We start from the raw sequence: 24,213 nt of genomic DNA, 5'->3' as shown, positions 1-24,213 counted from the left end.
CGCGCGGTCGGCGCGGCGCGGGCGCGGCGGGTGAGGCGCGGGGCGCGGGCCGGAGGGTCTGGGGGCGGCGGCGGCGCGGCCGGCGGGTGCGCGCGGAGCCGAGGCCGGGGGCGCGGGCTCCGGCGGGCGCCGCGGGGCCGGGCGGGCGGGCGGGCGGGCGGGCCGCAGGCCTCCGGGGCGGCCGCGCGCGGGAGGCCCGGCCGGCGTGGGCCACAGGCCGCGGCCGGCTACGGGGCCGCGCGGGGCGGGCGCCGGGGGGACGGCGCGCGGGGGCCGCCGGCGCACCCCGGTCAGCGCCCGGGCCGGGGGGGTTTGGGGGGCCCTCGCCTCCCGCGGGATTTGACCGGGGCGCCGCGTTCTGCCGCGGCGGTGCAGGCCCGACCTCGGCCTGGCTTTCGGCCCCTGTGAAGGGGAGGTGACCCCTGACCCCTCAGGCCGGGCCAGCACCCTGTCCGCCTGGAGGGGACCCCTGCGGAGGGGCGGGACCTGGACCCGGAAGCCCCGCGGGTTTGCGAGGGAGGAAGCCGGGGTGTCCCGGAGCCGGAGTGAGGCCCCAGACTGTGCACAGGGGGTCCCCCCATGTTAGCGGGTGCCTTGCAGACTTGCAGCCCCGATGCAGCATTTATGCCGTCAGTTCTTGAGGGACGGGATGGGGACTTGCAGAACTGGGAGGTCACCTGTGGCAGGTCCCAGGTGCTGCCCGAACCCTTCCCCTGCCCCTCGCTAGATGCGCTGCTGCAGCTGTTACTCGGGGCGGGAGTGAGCCCCCGCCCCCCGCGCGCACAGGGAAGGGGGGGGTTTGCTCTTGCTCGCTCTGGCGCAGCACTGTCACCTGGGCGCGTGGTGCCACCTTGTCTGGGTGTCGGGTGTATGGCTGAGGTACTGATGGCTGGTGGGGGCGCAGCCGGGCATACCCAGACTGTGGGTGGGAGGGAGACTGGGCTCGCCTGGGCTGGATTCCTGCCTCAGAGCAGTCGCTCATTCCTGGAGGACCTTCAGGTACCTGTTCCCCTCTCCCAGGTAGAAGGTGCAGCTTGCACACCTTATCTTTGAACCACCTTAGCTGGAAAGTCGTGGGTTAATTTCCCTGCCAGGTTAGGAATATGTGGTATTTAATGGCCTGGACGGCAGGTGTCCCTGTTTATGCTGCTGGGTGAGTGAAGATTTGACAGATAAAAGCAGTGGCTGAAATCACCCAAGTGTGCTCGGAGGCTTGTGGCCACAGGGTCCGGTGCTGGGGTTGAGGAGACAGCCGGGGGCCGGACCCTGCCCAAAAACCGCAGCTCAGCCCTGCTCGTTCCTGGCGGGATGGTCACAGCTCTGCTCAGAATCACGCGGGACTCCTGTGCCGGGCAGAAATAATAGCTCTGTAACCGTGTTATGTGGGTACACAGCACCCCTGGGGTCCTGGGACTCCCAGCCAGAGTTCTCAGCCAGGTTTCCGCAGGACCCCGCCTCCCCGGCTTCTCAGGGCTGTTTAAGCTGAGGGCGCCCTGTGGTGGAGTCTGGCTTGTCAGTGGAAGGGAGGGGAGAGGCAGGCCTGGTGTCTGCTCCGTGTTCTCCCCTGGCGGGTCACGGAGCCTGTCTCTGTACTAGTGGGAGAGACTGGAAGCGAGAAAGTGCTCTGGGGGAGGCTGGAAGCTTCTTCTGGCCTCGCCGGGCTCTTCCTGGACTCACTCCGTCTCCTAGCGGCTGTGTTTGGCGTGTGTGGGCTTGTGGCCGAGACTCAGGAGGTGACATCTGTGCTGGGATCCCTCGAGCGACCCCTTCCTCTGTGGTGACTCTCCAGGAGGCTTAGGAATAAAAAAGTAAATCAAGAAAGTTTTCCTGCTGGTGTGTCAGGGTGGGGGGGAGTCATCAGACTGGCCTGCCCTTGGGTATGATTTGTGTACACTTGCATTAAAAAAGGGGGGGATCCGCGGAAGGGCGGTCTGTGCCGGTCACTTCCTGGACGACAGGCCGCGGGGGTGGAGCACCCTTTAAGAGCCGCGCCCCTCCCAGCCTCCCTGCACTCTGCTCCCTGCGTCCCAGACTCCAGGCTCTGCTGCTGTGCAACCATGTCGGCCCTCACTGCCGTGTTTAAGTACGTGGATGAGAACCAGGATCGCTACATCAAGGTGAGCAGTTTGCTCTGATCGTACCTGGCACAGAAACTTTCAGGAAGCTCCTATGACTCGTGCTGTTTAAATCCAGACTGAAAAATACCTTGGAGGCAGAGAAAGACAAACGCTTACTGACAGAATGCGTGAGCTCACTCTTGTGGGGGATGTAAGAAGAGCACAGAGGGTGTAGGGCTGCAAGTGCCGCCGGGGTGGGGATCGTGGGGAGATGCGGCCATGAGGTGCAAATTTGCAGGTAGAAGGTGGAGACGCTCTTGGGGTGCGACCCCAGGTGGGACTGCAGGTGGCACACTGTACCGAGTGCCTGAGAGTTGCAAAGGGCGTATTCTCTCCACACGAGAAAAAAGGTGACTAAGAGAAATTACATGGACAGAGTCTAGAGGGCTCCTCTGCCTTCTCGTGAGATGTGTGAGCTACACGTTTGGCCTTTTTTTTTTTTTTTTTTGAAAAATTTTTTTTTTTTTAAGATTTTATTTATTTATTAATTTATACAAGAACTGGGGTACAGGCCAGATGTGCAGGAGGGTGAGAGGATTCACCAGAGACAGAGTGGGGAAGAGAACAGGCAGACTGACTGAAACACACTGCTGAGGGGAGCAGCGGGTGAGACAGGAGAGTCTGCCGCGCCATGTGGGACCCTCGCCAGCCGCCCAGGATCGAACTGGCTCTGCAGGGGCTGCGGACAGCTTCACAGCACGGCGCTCGACCGCCTGCGCCACCAGGGGAGGCCCTACACGTTTGGGTTTTGATAGAAAGTCTTAATATATGTTTCTAGAAAAACAAAGCTGTTTGGAGATTTTTTGTTTACTCTCCACCCACAATTTCTAGTGGTAATACTTCTTAAAGATTGCTTTTGCATTTATTGAGCATGTCTTAAATGATTAGGTGATGTTATGTTACTCCCTTCTGGATGTCACCTTGGAGAACCACGCTTTAAACTGCCTCTTGGTAGGCGCAGTTCCAGTGAGAGTCCTTATTCTGAAAGTTACACTTTAGAGAACTTGGCCACACTCAGGACAAGTGAGCCAAGTTGGACCGTGGAAACGTTGCGTGTTTTCTGTGTCTTTGGGTTCTGATTTTGTTGGATCCAGGCAGAAACTTATTTATGGAACTGTCATCTTACCTGCAGCTCATACTTAATGGTCAAAGATAGACCTTCTCACATCTTCCTGTGCCGCTGCAGTTCTCGGGACAGTCTCAGTGCAGGCAGAATTTAAAATCTTAAACAAAATGCAGGCTCGCGGCTCTCCTTCCGGAGGCTGGTCACGCTCAGGGTGCGGTCCCCATGGCCGCTGGCACCTGAAACCAGCAGCGGTGAGCACCTCGTCCAGGGGCGCCTCTTCTGAATCCCTCTTTGCTTGTCCACACACAGAAGCTTGCAGAATGGGTCGCCATCCAGAGTGTGTCCGCGTGGCCAGACAAGCGAGACGAGATCAGGAAGATGATGGAGGTGGCGGCCAAGGACATCCAGCGGCTGGGCGGCTCCGTGGAGCTGGTGGACATCGGGAAACAGAAGGTACGAGTCCTGGGCCTTGTGGGTGTCACGTCGGACCCAGCCCAGCGGGAGGCGCTGGGACCCCACAGTGCTCGAGCCCTCTCCTCGCCCGGCCACCTGCTGTCTTTAGGACGCGGGAGGGAAAAGCCTGGTGTCCACACTGACCTCTGAGTTCTCCCAAGAGGGTTTTGTGATGCTCAGCAGTTTTCTCCAGGAAGGGGCGCCTGCAGGGCTCCTCAAGATGACTTCAGGAAAGCCCTTTCCTAGAACTCAGCTGACTTCCCCAGCAGCAGCCGGTCAGCTGCCGGCCGGGAACGACGCCACTGTGCACAGGGTGAAGGCACCCCCAGCACTTTTTCTGACTTGGTTCCTAGAAGGGGGTCCTTTGGGGTTGGGGAGCTCAGTTGCATTTTGGGTGCAGGTTTTGGAAAGATGAGCTTGGTCTGTTTTCTTCCGATCTGAATGAACAGTCTCACTCATGGTTATTCCTCTGCCTCATGTCAGCCCGCAGTTGCTGGTCAGGTGCAGGCTCCCGGCTCGGTCCTGCACGGTGGCCACCCTGAGCGTGTCCTGCGCTCTTACTGTGAGGCTGGCCTGCTTCGCTTTATCTCGGCCTCTTGCCTGAGGATCTGAATGTTATGTGAAAGCCTTGCCCTGGGGCTTGAGGTGGGGACATTGAGCCCAGCTTTCCTTCTCATAAACAGAAGCCAGGCCTGAGCGGGTAGTTTCCGTGCCCAGCCAACCACTGTGGGCCCCTGGCAAAGAAGAGGAAGACCTCTGGCCGCCCACCCAGCACGGTGTGCTGGAGATTTCCCCCGACTCCAGCTGTGGTCACGGACGAGGTCGTACTCCCTGCTGGGGAGAATCAGCCAGATTTCTTCACGTTACTTCCCTCTAGGAGCTCAGCCCTCCCCACCCCACCCCATGTGGTGAGACTCTGGTGGCACGTCCGTCACCCTCCAGCCATCTCGTCACGACCACTGGATTTCTTCCGTTTCCACAGACATTTCAGTGCAGTTCTCAAGAACACCCTCCACAAGAGACTAAAGCAACTTCCGCATTTTAAATTGCGTAACATTTATGCTTACCGGGGATCAGCAGAGCTTGCTGTCACAAAGTTCTGCCAAGATTCTTGCCACACAGGAAGGGCCGGAAGACCTGCTCCTCCTGGACTGCTGTTCAGTTTTCAGGGGTGGGGCGGCCGGGGCCGGGTGTGGCACATGCACGTGGAGTGTCCAAGGGGCGACCTGGGCAGGTCCGTGTCCTGCTCGCCGGCTGGGGCCAGCTGGGTCCTGGTGGGCGAGGCAGAGAGACAGGCTCCGGTGGGGAAAGGTGGGCCTGGAGCCATTTGGTGTTGGGCCTCCCTGCCAAGGCCACTGCAGGAGATATCACACCCAGCCTGTGTCCGGCTGGCCACTGCCTGGGGCCATCGGGGTGAAGGGACACTGTCCAGTGGGCATGGGAGACCTGGGCCCCAAGGGCCTGACCTCCATTTAGAGACCCCTAGGAGATGGCACAGGTGTGGCTCCTGAGCCCTGGGCGGTGTAAGGGTGGACACGAACAGTGTGCCTGAAGTCAGGTCCTCGGGGCGGGGGCCTGGGCATGGGGTGGAAATGAGGGAGAAAGGTGGGACCCTTGTCAGGCACTCCTACCCAGACGGGTGCCCTGCTTCTGCTTCTCCAGACTTTGTTCTGGAATGTTCGGAGTACTTAGCGACACCCTGACTGAAATTTGCGGTATGAATTTAGTGTGATTTTCCATGAACCCAATCGGCTTCTTAGAAAGATGCCAAAGTATTTCAGGGACTCTGTGTTAAGTAGAAATTTACGTGTGAAATCTGTTGTCCTTTAAAAGTCACTTTCTTACTGAGGCCGGCTGAGGGCCAGCTGCCCCCACAGTGCCGCCCGTCACGTGAGACCAGGGCCGTGGACACGCTCAGGCCCCAGTGGGTGGCCTTGGGGCCAGGGCTGAGCACGGTAGGGAGCGACCGAGAGCCACCTGCTTAGGCATTTATGAGCGGGCTTTACTGAACACCAGCCCTGCCCACAGGAATTCCAGCAGGCCCCTAATGTCCATGTCCACTCAGGGACCCCCCAGGACCTGGGGTTGTGGAAGGACACCTCATCCTCATCCCAACTCGCTGTCCATTTCACCCCTTAACTGTCAATCATTACTTAGCTTCATTACCAATTCAGTGTGTGTTTCCAACGCTGTTACCACTTGCATGCATGGAAAAGCTTTTGAGCATTTCCAGGCCTAAAAATGAGCTGCCAAGTCACACCTGGTTCCAGGAATAGCGTCCAACTTCCGGCCAGGGGGCACCTGTGCCACCCTCGCCACATGTTTCTGGGCCTCTTCTGCGCCAAGGCCCTCTCCGTGCATGACTGTAACCTGCCTACGAATTTCAAAAACAACCTCCTGCTTTGGGATAATAGTAGATTTAAGCCAGTATCTTAGAAAACAGTGGAATAAGCTGCGTGATAAACTCCGCCTTCTTGGTACATCTTGTTATATAAAAGTTAAAAAACAGCCTTTGAAAACTTACTAAACTGTAGTTGGTAGACGACTCGGCCTTCGAGCTCTGGATCATTGAGAAGGAAACCCTTGCCTTGCTGTCGAATGCCTCTGTGGCGCACACAGTCTCAGGCACTGCAGCGGCGGGGGACCGAGGAGGAGACACGCGGGTGCAGCGTGTGGTGCTAGCACTGCCGTCTCCCCAGGTGTGTAACGCTGCTCCCTCTCGCTCCTAGCTCCCTGATGGCTCCGAGATCCCGCTGCCGCCCATCCTGCTCGCTAGACTGGGCTCTGACCCCAAGAAGAAGACCGTGTGCGTTTATGGGCACCTGGACGTGCAGCCCGCGGCCCTGGAGGACGGCTGGGACAGCGAGCCCTTCACCCTGGAGGAGCGCGAGGGTAGGGGCGGGCGCCCGGGGTCTCGGGCATCCAGAGAGCCGTGTGCCGTCCTGTTCCAGGGAGAGCGCTGGCCTCTCCTGGCTGGCCTCTGTCCAGAACAGTTTGTTTCTCCTTAATCTAGAAATTGGGTTCTGGAAGTTTCCAGGTGTGCAGCAGGTGGCTGACACTGGGCAGCCTCCCCTGCTTGGCAGAAGCAGGTCCCTGCAGCCTGGATCACTGGGCTTCCAGCTGGGGCAGTACCGACGCAGACTCGGGGCCCTCTCCCGCCACCCCCACCCCCCCACCTCCCATGCATCCCTGCTGTGGGGGTGGTCCCCAGCTCCCCACGGACTGCTGGGAAGCGAGTCTCTCCCCGCCAAGCACACCCCCCCTCCTGGCTGCTGCGTGCTCCCGCATAGCACAGGACCCACCCTCCCGCCCTGCCTCAGTCCTCCCGTTTCTCACCTGCCCAGCCCTGTGTGCGCACCTTGCTCCCGGGCCACGTCCAGTTGCCTCTGCTGAAGGCCCTTCTAACCAGAGGTGCAGCCTCTGTTCTGGCCTCTGCCTGGCCCGGGTCAGCTGAGGTGTTTGCTCTTGGCCAGCAGAGAAGCCTTTGGCTGAGCCACGCAGGGTCGGGGTGTGGCCGTCCCGAGATGTGGCCACTGCGTGTGCCTGGGGCTCCTGGTCCACACAGTCCACACAGGGTCCATGTCTCCACCTCTGGCCCACCCCACCCCCTCCCCCCCTCCACTACCTGCATCAGAAACTCGGGTATCCTGCCCCCCCATGCCTTCCCTCGGCCCCTGGTCTTCCCCGCTGAAGGCCTCAGGCTTGTTGGGGTCCTGTGTCCTGCTCGCTGCTTCCCTCCTGCCCCACAGACATCAGCCAACAGCAGAGACGGGCGGGGGGCTCCATGGTGCTCCCCTCTTCCCCAGAGGGGCTGTGCTTCCTGACCGCCCCCACCTGAGCCCCGCACACTGCCCATGGGCTGGTTCTCTCGGGCCTCCCCACCACGCAGACACACAGACAGACACCTTCAGTGGACGTGGGGGCTCGGGGACGCTGGGCTCCCTGCTGGCACCACGTGCCCGGGGAAGCGTCCCCGCACACGTCCCAGGCCTGCGGCCGTCGCCCAGGCGCCCTGCCCTGAGGGGCACCCACCCGCACCTCCGTGCACCCGCCTGCACCTCATTCAGCCAGTCTTTGCCACAGCCAGGGGCTCTCAGCAGAGGAGCTGTGACCCTCTGAGAGTCAGTTTCGTTCCCAGGGTGATGTCAGCTCTGGCCTCCCACGGCCCGGTGGCTCTCGAAACCCTCAGCACTTGGAACAAAGAATGAGGAAGTGAAGTGGGGACCAGCCTGGCTGGCTGAGGGGGTGCTGGGCCAGGCCGACATCCTTCCCTCGCCCTGCTGTCCCTCGGGCCCAGCCCTAGGGCTCAGGACAGGGCTGGACGGGGCACAGGAGCCTGGGCTTGTAGGTCGCCCCCTCCCCGCTGTGCCCACGCAGCCGGCAGCCCCTGTGCTCAGGAGGTGCTGGGCCAGGCACGCCGAGCAGCAGCAGCCCAGCCTGGAGAAATGAGTAGCAACAGACATAGGTTCTGCTCATCAAATTAGGCAACAGAATTGCTGGGGCGGGGGACTTGGAGCCCCCTTGTGATGATGATGACTGGGCCTCCCCAGCCGGGGCTGCTTTCCTGGGCTCGGCTCTGGGGGTGAGCCCGGCCTCGGCAGGAAGGGGGAACGGCGGTCAGCTAGAGGTGGGGGACCCGGAGCGCACAGTCTCTGGATACTTCCAGCAATAGAATTAGTGCTGAGAGGCTGAGGTGCTTGCCGGGGACACACCGTTCTGCCCCCCAATCGTGACGGGCGGCCTGCCGGTTGCTGTTGCAGGGAAGCTGTACGGGAGAGGAGCGACCGACGACAAGGGGCCGGTGGCCGGCTGGCTGAATGCCCTGGAAGCCTTCCAGAAAACAAACCAGGTACGGGCCACTGCCTACCCTGACTGCCCGAGCCACCTGGCTTGTCAGGACGCAGGCTGGGTCTGCTGCTCCCAGGGCAGCTTGTAAAGGCCAAAGGTCACGCTGTCAGAGGCAGCGGCATCCCCAAAGCTGTGTTAGCACATTCACTGAGATGTCAGACCGATCAGAAGTTGTTTTCCAGCTTCAGGAAGCAGCACGTGTCGGTGCTTTACAGCTGCTCAAAGGTCGGCACCCGGCGACTGAGCAGGAGCCACCCGAAAGGAGACCTGGGCGCTGGCCTCACCTGTGCGCTCACCTGTCGGGCCTCGTGACCCAGACAGGCTCCTCACTTTCTCTGCACAGTTTTTATCCACCAAAAACCAAGTTTTATTTTTAAAAATATATTCCTCAGCTGTGAAATACCTGCTCCTTAGCAGAACTTTGTCAACTACAGACAAAGGGTCTCTGGTCCTGCGAGACTTGCCCTCTCGCCACGTCTCCAGCTGCCAGCCTTGTTGCCATCACGAGCGTTGATGAGCTGGCCCGCGCTCGCGTCTTCTGCCGCGGTGAAAGGAATAAGCAAGCCTTTTTGTCACAGTCTGGTGGGGTGCAGGGCCTCTGGGCCAGCAGTGCTGAGCCCAGACCTGACTGTCGCAGGGGCCGCGAAGGGTCGCCCTTCTCCAGGGCCCGTGGGGTGCTCAGCCTCGGCATGTGCGGTCAGAACCTCCCAGGGCAGCCCCACCTGCCCCTGCTGCACGTCCCGCGTGCCCGGCAGGAACGTGAGTGGGTGTCCTCTGGGGCAGTTCTGAGCCAGGGCTTGGTAGATTTCAGTCTCCTCTGGGGCCCTGATTCCAAAGCCACCTGGTTCAGGGTCATTTCCCATCTGCGGAAGGGGCTGCCCACCTCACCATGCAGCAGGGAGCAACCTAGGGGGCAGCGAGGCCAGCTCTGGAGAGGAGCCTTGAGTGCGTGGGGTGGAGGCGGCTCTGCAGGGTTAAGAGGGCCGCCCTCCCTCCCATGTGCTGGGCCCCCGCCGGGGAAGCAGACTGTTCCTGGGCCCAGCCTTTCCTTTAGAGAGAGCAGCTCCAGCTGCTGGGGTGAGTGCGGGGACCCCGGGGTAGGCGGGAGCGGTCCTTGGGCTGTGGAATTCCTGGATGGAGTCCACTGAGCCAAGTGTCACTTCCGGCCCCAGCAGCCTGAGTGATTGGGTGGGAGGAAACGGGTTTGAAGTTCGTGGCTTCAAAACATTTGCTGACTTTCTGTTGTTTTACAAAATAAAAGTACCTGAAAGCTGTACCTTCCCTAATGCTCACCCCCCGCCCCCCAGGAGATCCCGGTCAACATCCGCTTCTGTCTGGAGGGCATGGAGGAGTCTGGCTCCGAAGGCCTGGATGAACTGATCTTTGCGCGGAAAGACACGTTCTTCAAAGACGTGGACTACGTGTGCATCTCCGACAACTACTGGCTGGGGAAGAAGAAGCCCTGCATCACCTACGGCCTCCGGGGCATCTGCTACTTCTTCATCGAGGTATGTCACCCGCCTACCCGGCAGAGGCGCCCCCTGCGGCTCCCCCAGCCCTGCGCTCCCTGCCCCTCCGCCGCCTGCAACAGGCGGCCACGCTGACCGGAACCTGCCTGGCGCCCTGTCCTGTGTGAGGCAGGCCCTGGCGTACCCCAGGCAGGGTCACTCATGCTCCGTGGCCCCAGGCCACATGCATGCATCTGCGAGCCGGGAAGGCTGGTGCTGCCCGGGCCGCTGAGCAGGGTTAGCCGGGGCCCGACTCAGGCGGGAGCCTCACCAAGCTCTTCAGACACGCGTCCCTTTAGAGTTAAAATGTTTCCTTGTCAGCCCGAAGCTCCCGTCCCCTGATCTTGAGGAAACTGAGACGTCGCACTGGCCGGGCCGCGCTGGGCTCCCACCCACAGACCAGGCAGGCCGCAGGGTGGCTGCTGGGGAAGTGGTGGCTGTGTGTGAAGCTTTTCACGGACTCGGGGTGCTGAGCGCTGCCCGTGCTCCTCGCCGTCTGCTAGTGGCCCGGTGCCCCGGGCCAGCACCTGGGTCTACCGTGGTTGACGTTCCTGAGAGTATTTTTTTTTTGATGCTTCCAAGTCTTGTGATTTCAGAAGCACCTTGCGTTGCTCCTTGAGGGGACACATTTTAAAGCCTTCCTGCCAGGGCTTGGGAATGTTCTCTGTAATGTGTTGTCACCCCCGGGTTACGCTGCCCCACAGCAGCGCGTGTGACCTCTGTCCCCAGGTGGAGTGCTGCAGCAAGGACCTGCACTCCGGCGTGTACGGCGGCTCGGTGCACGAGGCCATGACAGACCTCGTCACGCTGATGGGTGAGCAGGGCCTGGCCGCAGGCGCCCTCCACCGTCCCCACCAGCCACACCCCACCCACTCCACCCCTTGAAAGGCCCACGCACATCATCTCTGCCCCCGTCTCCTGCACCGGCCCGCCCTCCTGCAGCCCCTGCACAGGCCTGGGGCCTGGGGCCACGGCTCCCACACCCACCCTTCAGCACGTGCCACCCCGCCCCCGCCCGCTGAGCCCGCCGCCTCTGTCGGTCCCTCCAGGCTGCCTGGTGGACAGGAAGGGGAAGATCCTCATCCCTGGCATCAACGAGGCCGTGGCCCCCCTGACGGAGGAAGAGCTGCAGCTGTACGAGAAGATCGACTTCGACCTGGAGGAGTACGCCCAGGATGTGGGGGCCGAGACCCTGCTGCACAGCTGCAAGGTGCCCGCCCGCCCGCCCGGGCCGTCTGTCCGCCAGGCTGCCGGGTGCTGGCCAGGAAACCCGCGGCGGGGCGTGGAGCCCAAGCATTCCTGTGCTGTCCGCACACGCAGGAGGCCCCGGGATGGGTGGGGCGGCACGGAGGTGGGGAGCCCAGGGAGCTGGGCCCGTCCACTGGTGCAGGACACTCTTCACCCGGGCCCAGGACGTGGCCTAAGCCGTACTCATCCCGGCAGGACGGGCAGGCTCTGAGGACGCTGCTGTCCTCCCACCCCGCTGCCCCAGAATCAGCGTCTGCCCTGGGGCCAGGCGTCCCCTTGCGCTAGCCACGGACGTTGAGTGGCTGAGGCCTAAGAGCCCAAAGCCCCAGTGGCTTCTCGGCCAGGCAGCCATGTGGGTGGTCTGTGGCCTCTGCTGACGCGCCCACTGCCGGGAGGCCTGGGGCCATAGAGCCCAAGACGCTTGGCGGGCTGACTGGCCACGGGCTCCCCCAGGACAGTGCATGGCTCTGGCCTGCCTCTCCCAGTGGGTTCTGCCCCCAGAGGGGGGCCTGTGTCTGCTCCCTCTTCCTCCTGGAGCCTCAAGCCACAGTGTCTCACAAGGCCCAGAGCACAGCAGGGAGACCAGCCCCCCACTCCACCGCGGGCCAGGCAGGCGTCCCCGGGGTGCGGCTGGTGACCAGGAGGGACGCCCCCGGACACAGCAGGGAGGCCAGCCCCCCAGGACACCCCAGTCACCGCTGTCCTAAACCACGTCCCCCCCGCAGACAGACCTCCTGATGCACCGCTGGCGGTATCCATCCCTTTCCCTGCACGGAATCGAGGGTGCCTTCTCGGGGTCGGGCGCCAAGACCGTGATCCCCAGGAAAGTGATCGGCAAGTTCTCCATCAGGCTCGTGCCGAACATGACCCCTGAGGTGGTCAGCGAGCAGGTAGGTGGGGCTGCGGATCAGGTTGATGGGGCTTAGGCAGCTCGAGCCAGGCCGTCTGGGCTCCTGCCAGCTCGGGAAGGACCGGGGATGAGTAGTTCAGGAAGGGCAGGGGCGATGGGGCGAGGCCAGACAGCGAGCATCCCGTCAGTGACCCCGTCACTGCTGAGCCAGCTGCACTCTGACCCCTGACCTCTGACCTCACCTCAAGTCAGCGCTGACTTTGGCCAAGTCTGCTATTGCGCGTGTCCCCAGGCGCCTCCTCCGGGCCTTGAGGAGGAGAGTGGGCAGAGAGGCCCAGAGGGGAGGGCACCGGCCCACAGGCAGGTGTCACGGAGATGGGGGTGTCCCGGTCCACACCTGGCCCCGCAGCGCGGGTGTGATCAGTTCTACAGAGACGCCAGGAGCGTCCTTGAAACGCTGTCCCAGCGCGGAGACACTGCCGCGGGGAGCCAGCTGCGGTTAGAGCATCGCCCACACCTTCGAGTGTGTGGACGCTGTGTCCTGGTACACTTCGGCCGTCAGCACGTAGCTCCGTGTTTGGCAGCAGAAATGAGACCCGCTGTGGAGTCACAAAGACCCGCTGTACACTCGCCGAGACCCGCTGGAGGCTCCCTGCAGAGCCGCGGAGACGGGCTGTGGCCCGCGGAGGCCTGCTGCAGATGCACTGAGCCCTCCGCGCGCGTTGGAGACGCTCTGTAGCCAACTGCGGACCACTGCGGACTCCAGCGGACTCCAGCGGAGTGCTGACTGGCATTGGGGCAGATGCCAGCCTGGTGATGCCAGCCTGGTGATTCTGGGTCTCTTCGTTTGTGGCACAGGTCACGGGCTACCTGACTAAGAAGTTTGCTGAGCTGAACAGCCCCAACAAGTTCAAGGTGTACATGGGCCACGGAGGGAAGCCCTGGGTGTCCGACTTCAACCACCCCCATTACATGGCTGGGAGGAGAGCCCTGAAAACAGGTCAGGACGCCCCTCGGCGCACGCCCTGCTGGCCGTCTGGGGGCTCTGCCCTGGGTTTGGGCACGGAGCTGCCCCCTGAGGAGCATCACGGGGCGGGCGGCCACCCCAACTCCGAGGTCTGGGCTGTCCTCAGCCTGGGGCCTGCAGCTCACCACTGCCTGGGCTTCCCCCCCCCCCAGTTTTTGGCGTTGAGCCGGACCTGACCAGGGAGGGCGGCAGCATCCCCGTGACGCTAACCTTCCAGGAGGCCACAGGCAAGAACGTCATGCTGTTGCCCGTGGGCTCGGCCGACGACGGTGCCCACTCACAGAACGAGAAGCTCAACAGGTGGGTGCGGCTGCCAGGCCTGCATCATGGGTGCCCAGGGCGCCCCACCAGGCCCTCCACGCCCTCCTGGTCCCGCTGCTGCCCTGTGCCCCTCCTCCAGCATGTACCCCTGCACATGGTGGAGGAGTCAGGACACTGCAGAGCTTCTCCCACTGGAGAGGTCGCAGGTCTGGGCTGGCTCACCGGGCTCACCCTATCCTTGGCATGAGCAGCCGCGCGGGCTCCTGGAACCTGCAGGGAGGGGCGTGGTGGCGGAGGGTTTGCAGCCATGAGGCAGGAGGCCCTGGCCGTGCAGGAGCCACGGATACAGGACGGGCCAGAGTGGGGTCACCAGGGCGGCCGGACGGGCTGACGCAGAGGGTGGAGGTGGCCACTTGTGTCTCCGGTTAAACCAGAGCCGTCACCAGTCCACGGTGCCCGTGGGGCTGAGCCCGTGCCTGATCACAGGTGGCCGCAGTCTCCAGGCCAGCAAGGCGCGGCCACAGTCCCAGTCAGACACTCCCGAGTGCCCCGTGTCCCTGGACCTCAGCCGTTCCGGGGCGCCACCCGCGCTGACCACATGCTCTGCTCCTCCAGGCACAACTACATAGAAGGCACCAAGATGCTGGCCGCCTACCTGCACGAGGTGTCTCAGCTGAAGAACTGAGGACCCAGCTGCGTGGGTGCCCGGAGCAATCCCAGCACGACCCTCGTCCTCCTTCCGTCGCTCGGGACAGCGGCCTCTCCCTCGACCCTTCTCAGATCACACAGCTGCCCAAGAACGACCAGGCAGCGCCCGCCTGTCCCCTGGGGGCGGTCCCTGGGCCCAGCGGTCAGCGATGTTGAGCCTGGGGCGTAACAACCCTGGATGACCACAGGTTCTCAGAGTGGTCAGTGACTTTGTCCCACAAAACAGCCAAGGTCTGGCAGGACAAGTCCTGTGCAAGGTTCTGCCTGTCGTCCAGCTGGGCTGCACAGAGCGCTCCAGGCCCCATCTCTGGTCCGCGGCGGGGTCTCCCCCCGCATCTGAGGCTCGAGGGGCCTCTTTCTGGAGGAGGCCTGGCGTTGCCTGTTTCTCCTCGTTGTGATCGCCCCAAACCTCATCTCCCTGGTGGGTTCTTCTGTCTCAGTCTGTGCTGCTGAATAAAGGAGGAAGTGAAGCCTCTGGGGGTGCTGCCCCCTGGGTGCTTTTGTGCTCTCAACAGTCAGGACCCATCGGACTTGGGGAGCTCCGTTACCTCTCCCTCAGCTGCCTGCCCAGACGCTGGGTTCAGCCAGAGCCACCGCAAACTGCCCAGCCCCTTGCGCGCTCCGCCCGCCCCCCGCCCAGCGTGGCACAGAGGCCTCCGTGGCCTCATGTCTTACGGGGGCGCCTGTACCGTTGGCGTTTCCCCGGTTAGCCTCTCTGTGGTCAGTGTAACTGTCAGAGGGGAAGGAGCGGAGGGACCGTTTGCCCCGAGCCCTGACCCACGCGCTGGGAGCCTGCCGTGACCGGGAGCCAGGTCTCCTCCGGTGGAGAGGGGAGGCGGAGGGACCGCAGCCTGCCGGGGTGAGGGCCCAGCCCAGGAGGCTGTTCTCATGAAGGGGAGCTGGGCACAGAGACGCCCAGGGAGATGCGGTGGGGGTGACAGCAGAGCGGGGACAAGACAGGGACACCAGCAATCACCAGCCGCCCCGGAAGGCAGGACACGCCCGCACCCACACTGCCCTGAGGGGACCCAGCCCTGCCCATGCCTCGGTTTAGACATCTGGTCCCCAGAACCACACGCAACGCATTTCTGTGCATCGGCCGCCCAAGCCAGCACCCGGGGCGAGGTAGGTCCATCGCCAGGGTCAGCATGCCTCCAGGGTGTCTGGCGCCTGCTGCCCTGCAGGCCCACCCAGCACCCACTCCCTCCCAAAGGTGACACCTGGGTCGCCCTGGGTGGCCCTCACAGCCCCAGTCACCTCAGAGGCTTCCGGCCGCTCCCTCACCCCTGTGTGCACACAGGCCCATTGTCCTCTGCCGTCCAAACAAATGCCCGCCTCTGAAGCATCTTTGTTTCCAGATGTGAATAGGTCCACTGTGCCAGCCTGTCCTCCGTCTGGGGGCCAGGGTGGGGCGGGGGGCACAGGCGAGCCATTTGCTGAGGGTACTTAACGCCAGCTAGGCCTTGTGGGAATATCTCCACTCCCTGGGACGCAGGAGGATCACCGGAGGCTTCAGAACTCGGGCCCAATGGATCCCACGCTAGGGAGAATGGTGAGTAGACCCCCTGCGGCCCAGGGGAGCAGAGTGCTGGAGTTCCTTTTGTTAAAGCAGGTGAGCCCTGTCAGCGAGCCAGCCGGCCCCCCTGGGACGCCCCTGCTTAGAAGAGCTCTGGGGTGCGCCTTCCCCAGCCCGGGGTCCAGATGGCCGGAAGTGCTTTATCCGTGCGCTTTCGGTGGCGCACACCCGGGCAGGGTCAAGAGGGCTGGTGCCCTCCAGCAGTGCCTGGTGCCGTTAGACCTGGCGAGCAGAATCCAGGGTGAGCAAGGGCTCCGGGCTGAGTGCCACCAACCAGGGCGCCCCCACTCTCGGCCACGCTCCCCGTCTCCTTCCCACCATAAGCAAATTTCTTTTTAAAAAAAAGATTTATTTATACAAGAACCGGGGTACAGACCAGAGGCGTGGAAGGGTGAGAGGATTCACCAGACAGCAGGGAGCAGAACAGGCAGACAGAGGGAAGACACTGCTGAGGGGAGCAGCGGGGAGACAGGAGAGGTCTGCTGTGCCATGTGGGCATCTCCCTGGCCGGCCGGCATCGAACCTGCGCTGCAGAGGCTGTGGACAGCTTCACGGCGCTGCGCTCACCCGCCTGCGCCGCCAGGGAGGCCCCCTAAGCAAATTTCTTATTAAAGCCACGGGGCAGGACTCCAGCTGCCAAGTGTGAAAGTGGACAAGGCTGCACCTCCGGGGCTGGGGGCCCCTTTCAGAGCCCCAGGCCCTGCTTCCCCTCCAAGCGCTGGTGTGAGCCCCAGGGGTGGAGGCCCAGGCGTCTGCGTGTCCCGAGGGCATTAGCCTTGCTCTCCAGCACGGGCAGGTCTAGGAGAGCTCTCACCGTCAGCGGGGAAGAAAGCCTGGCCCCGCCCGGGGCCTGCCTCCAGCCCAGGCGGCTGGGGCCCTGCTGGGCACCTCCAGAACTCGCCTGTGGCCGCCCTCCAGAGGAGCACTTTCTCCTGGGTGCTTGGCCGCGGCCCCTGTAACACGAGACAGATGAAAAGAACTGCCTGAAATCTACCCACGCACATGCAGAGCCGGGGAGAGCAACCGGGCTTAGCCTGTGTAGCCTCTGCCGCGAAGCAGCTCGCACGGGCCAGGACGGGGAAGCGGCTTCAGCTCCCGGGGGCGCCGTGGGGCAGCGCAGGCACTGAGGGGCCAGGGCTGCAGGGCCCTCCGGGCTGTCTCTGCGCCCAGCGTCCTCTCGTTAAAGGAAATTTGTGTCTTGCCTTTAAGGCAGAAGTGGGGAGAAAAGGGCGAACGTCTCTGGTGGGTGCTGCTGCTTAACTCACGTCAGCGCAGCGCCATTCCACGGCAAGGCAGCCCTGAAACCTCCTCCGAGTCGCACGCACGAAAAGAGCGGGAGCTGGGGAGAGGTTTGGCTTAGAAGCTGTGAGATAAGAAACTGGCAAAGGGAGAGAAAACCCAAATTGGAACATGGGAAAAAGGGCAAATCTTAACCCTCGTTCCCGTGGCTTATTGAATCAAGCCCTGGGTCCTGGGAAGAGGTCAGCCCGGTTGCATCATCGTGTCTCCCTCAAGCCTCCCCAGTGAGAGACGAGCAAGCGTGTGTTTAACGAGAAGCCTCCTAGGGAAGCGGGAGAGATGAAAACACATGGATGGCACACGCCGTCCCTGAGCCCGAGGTGGTCCAGGGGCCAAGGAGGCGGGGCCCGAAGCTCCTTGCTCTGGAGGGAAGGGGCAGGTCCCAGTCCCCAGCTCCCAGTTTGAAGGACGTTTGAAGGACAGAAGGCGGCTCCTGGTGTCCGGTGACCGTCTAGGGGGCCCCGGTGACCGTCTAGGGGGCCAGGCCTCACCTGCAACCCCTGACCTCGTGGGGTCCCTCCCTTGCTGAGCCCCTGCAGCGGCACCATGGAGTCTGGCCTGTAACCCATTATCAGCGTTTCGAAGAGAAGAACTTGAAAAACAAAACACTTTAAAAAAGCAGTGAATCATTAAAAATAAATGATTATTTCTGAGGTATATAATATTTTAAGATAAAAATTGGGATTGTGATGAGTTATATGGGACTATCAATCCAGGACATAGGAAAGGCCCAGGAGTTTTATGCAATTTTTGAAAAAGCTGCATTAGAAATACATAAAGTCAGACGTCACTTTATGTGACGCTGTCTCTCGTGTAACTTACCAAATATGCCTGATTAGTTTAGCATCACTCTTTTTAGAGGAGAGAGAACAAATCTTTGAGATTTTGGAAAATCACAAACGTGGTTACGGGTCAGCAGGACTTCATGTAGAATCTGTGGGAAAATGTCAAGAAGTTTAAAACATCATTAAATATGATTACAGGCCACGGCGAAACAGTCCTTAGTCATCCATGTAACCAAAGTACAAATTTAAAAGATTTCAAAGAGAAGTAGTTAGAGTATTAAAAAAAAAAAAAAACTACGTCAGTTCTTTTATTCTTTTAAATTTTTTTAAAGATATATTTTATTTGTGCATATAAGAACTGGGGTGCAGGCCAGAAGTGCAGGGGGTGAGACGATTCACCAGAGACAGAGTGGGGAGCAGAACAGGTGGATTGACTGAAACTCACTGCTGAGGGGAGCAGCGGGGAGACAGGAGAGGTCTGCCGCGCCATGTGGGTAGCTCCCTGGCTGGGGATCCAGCTCGCTCTGCAGAGGCTGCGGACAGCTTCACAGCGCTGAGACTAATCCCTGCGCCACCAGGGAGGCCCCCAAAGATTTTCTTTTCTGAGCTTTTCCCAACTCTTTATACCTGTTTTTGTCTTTTAATCTCCTTTTTAGACCTTTAAATAATCTACACTAGGACAAAAACACATCTTCACACTTTTGTATCTTTTCTTCCAAAAACACATTTTACATTCCTTGCAATCTTCGAATGAAGTTTTAACTCTGTGATTCTCTCTGTATAAATGTTCTTAAGAATCAGTAATAAGAGAACAGAGGCGAACCTGTAATAAGAAGCCAAAAGTAGATAAACTTTAGACTCGAATGTTTCAGAACTTTGTCTTATGTAAAAATGATGTGGATGTTTCCAGAACAGCCATCATTTCACTTAGTATAACTTTGTTTCAAGTTTCCAGAAAGATTCCAAAAACTGCTTTTCAGCAGACGTGTATGAAAAGTAACACTGGTTTGCAGGAAGGAGTTTGTTGGGTGCTGCCCCTACCCCCCCCCACCCCCATGCAGGCATGAATGTCCCTACGGCAGACACAAAACAAAGCAGGGGCTGAGGTGGTAGCTTTGCAGGGCCCTGGGCCCCGGGCCCCGAGGAGGCTTCCGTTACCACGAGTGACACCCGCCGAGTGCAGGGACCAGAGCCACACAGAGGCTGCTGACGCTGACAGCGAGGGCAGGCGAGACCCCACAGGGAGCAGGGCGCTCTGGTCCAAGAGTGTCCCCCAGAGTCCATGTCCACCTGGGACTCAGAATGCGATCTCATTTGAAAAGAGGGTCTCTGCAGATTAGCTGAGGGGGGTCACTGGATGGTGGGAGCGGGTCCTGAAGTCACTGGAGGTCGCACAGACTCCCAGGAGGAGGGCGTGAGGCGGGATGTGGCCTGGAGCCCAGGACATCCGGCCGCTCAGACACTGGGCAGAGGCAGGAAGCCTCCCTGCCCCTTCAGAGGAGCACGCCCCCACACTGTGACTCCAGACGTGCAGCGTCCAGGACGAGCAGGAAGAAATTGCTGTCGTTACGTCACCCCGTGATTCCTGGCTCCCCTGCAGCCACTGGTACCGGCACAAAGGGACAGGCACGTCCTGGCCCCTGAACACTTGCTCTTGAACTTCAGCCTGGAACCGTCCCCCCTTCAGCCCTTAGATCTTGCTTCTCTGTGGGAGGGACAAGAATCCTGCTTTGAGATCAAAACAGGTTTGCTCTGAGCTTAAGGCCTCATCAGATAACAGAAGTTATCCAAGAGAGTATCCAAGTAATTCGGGTTCCCAGAAAAAAGCATGTGTCCTCTAGTGGGGTCCCCATCAGTGCCTTGCTCTGCCAGGCCAGTCTCCCGAACTCCAGCGGCCCCTACCCCGCTTCCCTCCGCTGTCCTCAACCTTGTTCCGGCTTCTCAGCTCCCAGGGACCTGCCCCCCATCCACCTCCTGCCACTCCCTCCTCCTTCTTGTCTCTGGTGCTTCTAGTTGCTTCTCTCCTGTTGGGGTGCCAGAAAGCCTTGACTTCACCTGTTCCCTGAGATCAGCCAATCACCCCTGCAGGTGTGTCAGATTTGGACTTAACCAGAAGCTGGGTCCATGGATCTAAGAGAGGCAGCACAGTGGCGACGGGTCTGACTACCAGGGCAGGTTAAGCTGGGCGGGGCTGGGGCTCTGGGGTGAACATGCCACTTTGTGGTGTGGGATTCACACTTTGCGCCCTTCGAGAGGGAGAGCACACCCCGTTCCAGGGGCAGGATCCGAGACAAGCTCTGTCCTGGGACCCGGCATTGCCTTTCAGGATGCTCCCAGCCAGTGTCCACGCCCTGCGGGGAGCCCACATCTCTGGCCGTGCCATCCAGCTGCCGCACACTCCCAGCTCACAGTCTCCCTGCAAAACCAGGCGTCCCCTAGGGGATGTCTGGGGACCCAGGCCCCCCCCAAACTGGGGGACTAGAAAGGGTCTTGGGGCCTCCTCACTGGCGATGCCAGCTCTCCCCTTCCCGGAGCCCACGCAGGTGGCCCGGAGCCCTCCTCTGTGGGCGTGGACCCCAGGCTGTGGAATAGGGGACACCCGGGGGTCAGGACTATGGTCATTGGATGGGCATCTGATCCCCTGGCCCTGCAGGACCCTGGACCTGGCCCGGCCTGCCAGCCTCAGGAAGGGCTCCCGCCTGAGCTGGCTCCACCTGCATTCCAGCAGCTGGGGTCCTCCCTCTCCAGCCTGGCCAGTCCAGCAGTACCGGCATGCTGGGCCCCATCCTGCACATGGGCTACAGGCCAGCCTGGGTCTGGAGGAGGCGCCGCTGGACTTGACCTCAGCCACAGCTCTGGGGCCGGTTCCGCCCCCCTCTCCCCCCGCCCAGCCAGACCCACTGAGGCTGAGGACGCTGGCGAAGCAGCCCTTCTGGACCTTCCTGGGGCGCTCGGCTTCCTGGACCAGCTTCCCTTACCCTGGAATGAGTCCAGGCCCCAGAGGCCTCTGAAAGCCTCCCCCCCCCCACCCCCAACACTCCTCAGGGCGAGGAGGCCAGAGGGCCTTCACCCGGCAGCTCTTAGCGCCATTCTACTCCACCCCAGGGCAGAGCCTGCAGGGGTTTTAGCAAAATCCAGAAAGGCCTGTTTTGGGGATTGGGTTTTTATTTGTAATCCCATCATAGTTAAGCTCAGCTAAAGAGGCAGTTTTCTCTGTGCCATAACCAAGTCTTCAAAGCTGACAGGGATCAGGACCTCAACCACCGGGTAAGTAGACGCTTGGCACCGGCTGACAGCACTGAGGGTGGGGCAGGCTTGGTCTGCTTGCAAGACGCGCGTCCTGCCCTGGGCTGTCCGGTGGGGGTCAGAGCTGCTTTCGTTTCCGTGTCCATCTCGGCAAGCTGCAAAGCCGCAGCAGCCAGCGATGCGGGGCGGGGTTTTGTCCTCAGCTTTCCTGCTCCAGGCCTCCTTTGGGGGCGCCGGGTGCTGGCTGAGCAGCGAGGCCCATCAGCTAGCACCTTGGTGGGGAGGGGAGCAGGGGGGCCCAGGAAGCGGGGCTGCGGCCATCAGAACCCCGCAGCTTCCCAGCCCCCGTGTGGCCCTGACTTGGAGAAGTCGCTCACGTGTTTAAAGACGAAAACAAAACGTGTTTAGAAATGACTTCACTTTAATTCCACACCTGAGAACAAGCAGCAGGACAGCAGGCACCTGCGCTGGGGGCCGGCAGGTTTACCTGCGAGGCTTCCCGCCAGGACGCCGCCCGCTTGCACCCTCCGGGGAGCCAGGGGATCCGGGACAGCTCCCTGGGGCCACCTGCTGGACAAGCCCCCAATCGGCCCGTGAATGCGCGCGCGGCCGGTGCAGACTGGGCTGGGGAGACCTGGGCCCCCGCAGCAGACCTGGGCTCTGGCAGTAGACCTGGGCCCCGCAGTAGACCTGGGCCCTGCAGCAGACCTGGGCTCTGGCAGTAGACCTGGGCCCCGCAGTAGACCTGGGCCCTGCAGCAGACCTGGGCTGGCCGTGCTTCACTTCCTTTGCAGTCGTTTCTCATGCTCAGAACCACCTCTATCACAGCAAAATCCCCACTCCTCGCGATGCAGCCATTTAAAGTGTGCAGTTCCCTGGCTTTCGGATGCCACGATCATGGCCACAGTTTCAGAACATTTTCCTCACCCCACAGGACCCGCTACCCATTTGCAGTCACGCCCCACTTTCCTGCCTCTCCCGCCCTAGGCAACCCCAACCTGCTTTTTGTCTCTCGATTCCCCTGTTCCGAACAGTTCACCTAAGTGCACGAGCACCGCGCAGCCAAGGTCCACCGGGCAGGGCCGTGTCAGTACTTTGGTCTTTTTATGGCTGAGTAATATTCCACCGTGTGCCCCGTACACGCTGCTCGCCTGGTGAGGTGATAAGCCAGAGGCTGTTGAATAACGCTGCCCCACACCCGACTCCAGTTTTTCTGTGGACTCACATTTGTTTTTCTTGAGTGCATCCCTAGGAATGGAATTTCTGGGTCATTTGGCAACTCTGTTTAATCATTTGAGGAGCTTCCAGACTGCTTTCCAATTTTACATTTTACATCTGCCCCAGTGGTGGGTGAGGGTGCCAGTTTCTCTATACCCTCCTCAACACTTGTTATTACTATTATTATTATCTGACTTTTTGATTTTATTATCTGTTATTATCTGACTTTTGTTATTTTCTGACTTTTTGATTTTAGCCATGCTAGTGGGTATGGAATTGTGACTTATTATAAATTGACTTGCATTTTTCTGGTGGCTAATAATGTTGAATATCTTTTCATGAGCTTATTGGCCATTTGTGGGTTTGTTTGTTTGTTTGTTTGTTTGTTTTTTGAGAGATGTCCATGCAAATCCTTTAAAATCGAACTGTATGTCTTTTACTATTGGGTCTCACTAGTTCTTTATATTCTAGGCATAAACCCTTTGTCAGATATATGATTTGCAAATTTCTTTCCTATTCTGTGGATTGTCTTCTTACTTCCTTAATAGCGTCTTTTGAAAAAGAAAGATTTTTAAAGTTTTTTATTTTGTCACTTGGGCTTTTGGTGTCATATCTTAGAAGCCATTACCTAACTTGAGGGAATGAAGATTTTTCACCATGTTTTATTGTTTAAGTGCTGTGTGGTGCTGGGCTTGCATTTAGGCCTTTGCCCATTTAGAATTAGTGTCGGTGTATGGTGTGAGGAAGGGGTCCAACCTCATCTTTGGTGTGTGGATGTCCAGTTGTCCAGCACCATTTGCTAGAAGGTCTGTTCTTTCCTCCACGGACACCTTGGTTGAAAAGCAGTTGATCATAAATATGAGGATTTATTTCTAGACTTTCAATTCTAATCCACTGATAAATGTGTGTATCCTTAACCAGCATCATACTGTCTTGATTCTTCGTGACTGTTCTTAAAGCTTAGAGTTCTCTACGCATTGTTTCCCAGCAGATTTTACTCTTTTATGAGAACATTTTGATGCATTCCTTAACCTAAGAAAAGAAAATTCCAAAGTTCAAAACTTCTGCCCTGAATGCCAGTCCCTCCTGACAGCTGACCCCTCCCCAAGCCTACACCACTCCTTCCCCACTCGGGGTTCAGTGCTAATTTCCTCCTGGACTATGCCCTGTGAACCCCCCCCCCACCACGGTGACACAGTCCACACTTTATATGCTACCCCCACTGCTTTGTTGAAGCTGGTAACCTTCTGATTGGTCAGTGGGTCAGTGTGCAGGCTCCAAGCTCATCAGCTGGGCCCCTGGTCAGCTCTGAGGCCAGCCCTGATCTTAGATGGCGCGGGGCAGTGCAGTGGCTTCCCAAGCAGCACAGCAAGGGAATGGCTGGGCCACCTGCCTCCTGCCTCCTCAATTTCTGCCTCTGAGTCCAAAGTTGGTGCTGGCTTTGCCTCCTACATGAGTGTGGAGATGTCTCTGTGCTTGCTCAGATATTTGCAAATTGAATCTCAGCTGGAAATGTTTTTTGACTCCTGGGGCTCCTGGGATCTTTCCAAGGAACACCTGAAGGAGGCTGGTGGGGCCAGCGCTCTCCCTTGGGGCGGCAGCGGCTTCGCAGCCCCAGCAAGGCTGTGCACCCTCCGGCCCCGGGACTCCTTCCGTGGGGCCAGATTGCTTTGCTTTGTGTTTCTGGAGGTGATTTCCTGGAAGATGCAAAACTCACAGGTTCCTCTAGAGTCACTAGGAGCCACCTTTGGATGCCGGTCTGTCTGGACACTCACACCTGGTCTTTCCTGTCTTGGGCCCAGAAATGCAGGCCAAGGGGTAACAGCCCAGTGGAAAACAGCTTTAAACAGTAAAGTCTATTTTTTAAATGTACAAAAACCGGGAAGGGAGAGCTGGTTTGGAGCCGGTTGAGTCCCACTGCCTGCGGGGCTGGTGCCCTCTGGGGGGAGGCCCTGGGAGAAACCCCTGAGCAGGATTTGCGGGGTTCAGAGACCGCACCCTGC

The 24,213-nt window shown here is 59.9% G+C and overlaps 1 protein-coding gene across 3 annotated transcripts; it reads left to right on the top strand.

Moving 5' to 3' along the window:
* On the top strand, nt 1-14,640 carry CNDP2 (carnosine dipeptidase 2). Of its 3 annotated transcripts, none has more exons than XM_037508399.2 (13): nt 12-30; nt 1,690-1,808; nt 2,032-2,117; nt 3,493-3,636; nt 6,366-6,528; nt 8,397-8,485; nt 9,792-9,992; nt 10,722-10,806; nt 11,042-11,202; nt 11,966-12,130; nt 12,949-13,090; nt 13,270-13,417; nt 13,994-14,640. In XM_037508399.2, exons 3-13 carry the CDS (start codon nt 2,058-2,060, stop codon nt 14,061-14,063), a joined length of 1,428 nt encoding a protein of 475 aa, XP_037364296.1. In that variant the 5' UTR covers nt 12-30; nt 1,690-1,808; nt 2,032-2,057; the 3' UTR covers nt 14,064-14,640. The 3 variants fall into 3 exon arrangements, with proteins under 3 accessions (XP_037364297.1, XP_037364296.1, XP_037364295.1); XM_037508398.2 differs by lacking the exon at nt 12-30 and adding an exon at nt 400-999; XM_037508400.2 differs by lacking the exon at nt 1,690-1,808 and having other exon boundaries at nt 1-30.
* Nucleotides 14,641-24,213: the final 9,573 nt, after the last annotated feature.

This window comes from Talpa occidentalis, unplaced genomic scaffold (genome assembly GCF_014898055.3).
Source record: "Talpa occidentalis isolate TD23 unplaced genomic scaffold, MPIMG_talOcc4v2.1 talOcc4.13, whole genome shotgun sequence".
Classification (NCBI taxonomy): domain Eukaryota; kingdom Metazoa; phylum Chordata; class Mammalia; order Eulipotyphla; family Talpidae; genus Talpa; species Talpa occidentalis.
This window is presented reverse-complemented; position numbering and strand designations above follow the sequence as displayed.